At 28.5% G+C, this 5,300-nt stretch overlaps 1 protein-coding gene and 1 long non-coding RNA gene across 2 annotated transcripts; both read right to left on the bottom strand.

The window, feature by feature from the left end:
* Positions 1-436: 436 nt before the first annotated feature.
* Positions 437-1,746, bottom strand: LOC107937688 (pseudo histidine-containing phosphotransfer protein 2). The gene is made up of 6 exons (XM_016870626.2): positions 1,614-1,746; positions 1,395-1,525; positions 1,064-1,132; positions 911-985; positions 754-826; positions 437-670 (listed from the first exon to the last, which is right to left on the bottom strand). The coding sequence occupies exons 1-6, from the start codon at positions 1,671-1,673 to the stop codon at positions 635-637; spliced, it is 444 nt and encodes a 147-aa protein (XP_016726115.1). The 5' UTR covers positions 1,674-1,746; the 3' UTR covers positions 437-634.
* A 980-nt stretch (positions 1,747-2,726) lies between these two features.
* LOC107937669 (uncharacterized) lies at positions 2,727-3,580 on the bottom strand. The gene is made up of 2 exons (XR_001694736.2): positions 3,382-3,580; positions 2,727-3,096 (listed from the first exon to the last, which is right to left on the bottom strand). It is a non-coding gene; the product is annotated as an uncharacterized lncRNA (long non-coding RNA).
* Positions 3,581-5,300: the final 1,720 nt, after the last annotated feature.

Below are 5,300 nucleotides of genomic sequence, written 5' to 3'. Positions count from 1 at the left end.
GGTATTGTATCCATGTTTTGACAAAGAAATTAAAAAGGCAATTAAAGATGTAGTACTACATGGCTTTTCTTTTGGGGGCGACAAGATGTAGTCACAGATGAGTTTTAGTGAGAGTTTTCGTGGTAACTATGGAGAAAATTCTGTTTCTGAGTTAGGGCTTTATTTTCAGGGTTTGGATTTGTACGCTTAGTATATTTAGGTTTATTTTCTCTATATTATACTCTCATTTGTTTACTCATTTAGTGAAAAACCGAAGCCTCCTTTGTCCGTGGTTTTCATCCTTTTCAGAGGAGTTTTCACGTAATATTTATGTTTGATCTTCTCTACTTTTTTATTTTATTGTTTATATGGGTTGATTCCCAACATTATTGTATAATTATACTAATATATAAGAATTCATCGATATATGGAAATAGAAATCTAATTAAAAGTTGTAGAAGACATCCTTTTTATTATGCAAGGAAATAGAAATCTACACAGAACTTGTACAAATCTTGTGTAGATCCAAAATCTAGAAATTGAAACTTCAGAAATCAACATAAAGCTAATAAATATTTATTTTAAAAAGACTTTATAACATTAAAATGGTGGATTTGCAGGGAATGTCATCTTTTATTTCAACTCCAGCATATGATCACTTCACTTGGGCCACTGAGTTTGCCTGCTTCAACTGGTTGTCATAAATAAATAAAAAAAGCAACGTGAGAGTTGTGAATAGGATAAGCAAAAAGAAAATGGTTGAGCTGAGTAAACCTGAAAGTAGGGTTCAAGCTTGGCTTTGAAACTGTCATACTCCTTTCGTAGCTTCAAGATGCTAGCTTTTGTCCTGTATAGGCATGCAAGTCATCACATACATACATTTTCAAATAATACATATAAATATATTATAGATGTAAGCAAAAAGTATTACCCTTCTAGGTTTCCTTTCCCCAAAACTTGTCTTGTAATTTTGTTGACCTCTTTTAGTACTTTATTAGCACCAACACTTCATTAAAAATGAAAGTTTTCCATTAGAACAACGTTGATTAAGCTTTTTTCTTTTTAGAGATTCTTGAAAATTTACCTGGCACTGCTGCCCTTGAGCTGATGCAGGATGTTGTCCACTATGATTGAATCAATAGGGATAGTTTTCCTTCATAAATTATGTTTTAAAGATTAGCACTCTAGTATTATTCATGTCATCATCTTAATCAATGTATACTTCTTGATATGTGATATCATCGGAAATGGAGAAGGAAGCGAAGGGTGAAGAAGCAAAGAAGAAGAAGATAAAGAAAATGGAGTCTGGAGTGCCCCCTCTCTAGAAGGGTCTTTAGAAATATATAAATAAGGGGGTTTATCATATCAGATTTCGAGTCAGGTTAGTTTTGCTATAATTGTATAACAATACTTACATTGCTTCCTCAATAGTTTCTAGAAATGCAGTGGAGTCCTTGAAGTACATAGTAAACACCTCTTCAACAAAATTGGGGTTATCTTTACCCTCTAGCTGCTCCAGTTGAGAAAATTTTTCGTCTAAAACCTCCTGAATTCATGTTAACCATAAAAACATCCTTAATTTTGTCAAATATAGATGCATGAATGCATGTTTTGATGTAAAGAGTAAATCAAACCTCATCAAAGAAGGATTGCCTCATTGCAGCGATTTGTTGATTAACATGTTTACTTTCCATTGAAAAAATTAAAACTAGTGAGTTTTGATTTGGAAGCTACTTGGTTATTCAACAATGGCTACCTAAACCTAACTATATATACCTATAAAATGTTATACTAAGAGCTGACAGATGTTTAAAAATGAAACGTAAATGTTTTAAAAAATTTATTACTTCAGATTTTTCGTATCTACTTTGAAGATTTTAGAATTATGAATTAGATTTGGAAATTTACTATATACGTCTTTCGTTACTATTTAAAATTGTTATCATAATGTTGATTAAGTCTTTAACTCAATTGGACCGATTGAGTTTTAGCTCGATTGATATGGATATTGTTGCCAATGCAGGAAGACATGAGTTCGAGTGTGCTGAAATGCGTTATACTCCTATTTATGGGTTGAAGAGGGGTTATGAGTAGTTCTAGATATTGTATCAAAAAGAGTATATATATATATATGATCAGAACTTATAATAAAATTAACTATTATGATAATAACTTGAGGAAAATGATTTCCTCATTCAACCTCTCTTATGGAGTTAAAAAATTCTATCATCCAGGGGCATAGCTTGAGGGCTTGCAAGGGTCTTAGCCCCCACTAAAATGGAAAATTTTTCATTTAGGCCTTTTAAAATTTTTAAAAATTTAAATTAATAAAAGTAAAATTACACTTTAGCCCCTTTAAAATGATAAAAAAATTGATTTACTTCTTTTGAAAATTATAAATACATAGAATATTTAAATGATAAAATTGCTTACAATTTAATTTTGGCCCCTCTAAAAAATTTTCTAGCTTCGCCTATGCTACCATCATTGTATCAAATAATAATAATCAATACACAAATGTGAATCTAAAACAAAACCTTGGCCCCCTATATGAAAAAGTTAAAATTTAGTCCTGTAGTAAATTATTAAATTATACGCTAATATATGGTTAAATTGTACTTTGACTCCCTAAAATGAAAAAAAAAACTGTTTATCATTTAAAAAATGATGAAATTATAAACTAATACATAATAAAAGTATATTTTGACCAATAATTGTAATAACCCAAATTTACCCGGGCCTTAAAATCAGAAACAAAAAAAATGAATAAATGTTTACTTATTAAAGTCCAGTTACAATAAGCATCCCAAATGCCACTAACCCGTAACCCAGCTAAAACTACCCAATAACCCGTACAAGATCCAATTAACCTATTACCCCATTACATTTTAACCCAACAATAAACGGGGCCCAAATGGCCTAAGTTGCTAAACAGAAGACAGAGAAGCCTAGGGTTTCAGAAACCCGAGGCGCCGCAATCAACGTGTCTCCTCAATGCCTGTCGTTCCAGCTACTCATCACAGCCACGATTCCGGGCTCCAAGTCACGCCGTGATCACCGCCACTGACAGATCTACGTTACCAGCGTGATCAAACGCCGAAATTTCCTCGCGAATACCTGCAAAAAAGGAAAAAAGAACAGCAGCGAACAAACAAAATGGGAAGAAAATAAAGATTCCTTACTAAAATATGTTGTAAACAGTGGCTATAAAAAGCCCAAATCGAGAAGATGTAAATGACCGATTCTCACGTTTTGGAACACATATACAGATTCAATAAAAAGTTTATTTTTACATACACAGCAAAGACGAACAGTCAATCGAAAGAAGAGGTGATTCATTTTATTTTATTTTCTTTCTGTTCTAAATATATACTGATAAATACTAAAGGATAATAAAGTTACCTTTTTTCGCCGTAAAATGGGACACTGACCGCCATACATGGCGAGGTATGGCGAGGTCAGCGGGGGCGCGTGAAGCGCGTGTGCCGAAGGCGGTAGAGCTCCGGGACAAGCTAGGACGGCCACTGGCCAGAGCTCTGAGAGATTTTTTTTAAAGCTCTTTCTTTTTTTTTTTTTCTGATTGAATGTTTAAAATGAAAGTTTAAAGTTTTTTTTTACTTTTATAACATCAGTAAAAGGACGCCGTTTTAGCTTAATTCAATAAGCCTAAAGCGACGTCGTTTCGAGGCGAGGATCCGCGCGTTGACCCGACTACCCGGGGAGGATCCGCATTTTTTTAAAATTGGGTTAATTACCCAATTAGTCCTTTCGGTTTTTTAATGTTTATAATTTTATTTTATTTATATTCTAATTTGGCCCTAGCAGTTTACCTATGTTCCAGTTTAGTCCAAATGGTGATTTTAAATAGTATTCTGGAGAAACGGTGGCGTTTTGGGATTAGGGCCAATTGTCCAGTGAGTCCCTCGGTTTTTATGTGTTTTCTTAATTGGGTCAGATTCTTTTTATATTCTTTTAATTAGCCCGAAGTTTTCATTTTTTTAAAAATTTTAATCCTTTTTATCCCTTTTAATCTATTTATGACCTATTTATTTTAAACTTTATACATATACTATTATATTTTAATATGAATATACGTATTATATATCTTTAAATTATTTACTTATATTTTATTATATTATATTACTTCATATCTTTCTATTATCATATTAATTAACATATATCATTACTTATTATTTATTATAATATATTTTTATCACATAATGTTTATATATCTTTATATTATATATTATATAATTATTTTATTATACATTATTTTATATTATTATTATTTATTATATATTATTTTTTACAAACTATTATTATTTTACATTATTATTTATATATTATTATTATATTTTTACTTGTATTACGTATTCTTTATATTATTTATATATATTATATATTATTTTTACATATATACTTTCATATTATATATTATAATTATTTTATATTATTATGTCATATTTTATACCATTATATATATTTTTTATCAATATATTATTATCATTAAAAGTTTTAACTTGTATTATATACTTATTTTTATTTATATGTTAATAATTACTTTACTTATATTCTATTATTACACATTTTGAAGATATTATAATATAATAATTTGTAATACGTATATTTCATCATTAATTACTTATTTCATATTATTCTAAACTTATACAATTATTTTATTATAAATATAAATTCTTTCATATTTGATATTTTATACATTATTTTTTTCTAAACCATTATATTTTATATTTTTATATAATTATTATTCTTATAAATATTTTTTTATTATATATTATATCACATTTTTTTTATATATGCTCATTCTATTTATCAATCGTTTGTATTATACATATATTTTTTTAAACTTAGGTTTTTATTATTATACAATATTTACTTTTACTTTAGAATTAATGTATTATTGCTATGTTATGTATTTTATATGTTATGTAATACCTTAGACTTTTATAATTTATTTTCAAATGCATTTTTTATATATGTGTTAAAATTGTATATCATGCATCATTTGTGTTTAAATATATGTTGAATTATATGTTTAGGGATTTTTACCTATTCTTCTTAAATATGCATTGTGTTTTATGTATATTTTTCTTATTTAAATATTGTCATGTTTTATTTCTTATATATGTTGGTTAGTGTATGATATTTATGCTGTTATGCTTTTACTTACCTATTATTATAACATGTTATCTCGTATGTTAAGTTAATATGCTCCTTCATGCATCAGTTTTAAAAAAATAGACTTCAAAGTTTTCAAAAATAAAAAGGCAATGCTTGGTATTTGGAAGCTTCGAGAAAAGTAG

The sequence above is a fragment of the Gossypium hirsutum genome, chromosome A06 (assembly GCF_007990345.1).
Source record: "Gossypium hirsutum isolate 1008001.06 chromosome A06, Gossypium_hirsutum_v2.1, whole genome shotgun sequence".
NCBI classification, from domain to species: domain Eukaryota; kingdom Viridiplantae; phylum Streptophyta; class Magnoliopsida; order Malvales; family Malvaceae; genus Gossypium; species Gossypium hirsutum.
The sequence above is the reverse complement of the archived record's forward strand: the minus strand, read 5'-3'. Positions and strand labels throughout refer to the sequence as shown.

What these genes read in the sequence shown, in the direction of transcription:
- LOC107937688 (XM_016870626.2), bottom strand. Translation starts at nt 1,673, where the DNA reads ATGGAAAGTAAACATGTTAATCAACAAATCGCTGCAATGAGGCAATCC. An exon ending in GGCAATCCTTCTTTGATGAG is followed by an intron (nt 1,526 to 1,613) that starts GTTTGATTTACT and finishes ACATGAATTCAG; the next exon opens with GAGGTTTTAGACGAAAAATT. An exon ending in GAAACTATTGAGGAAGCAAT is followed by an intron (nt 1,133 to 1,394) that starts GTAAGTATTGTT and finishes TAATTTATGAAG; the next exon opens with GAAAACTATCCCTATTGATT.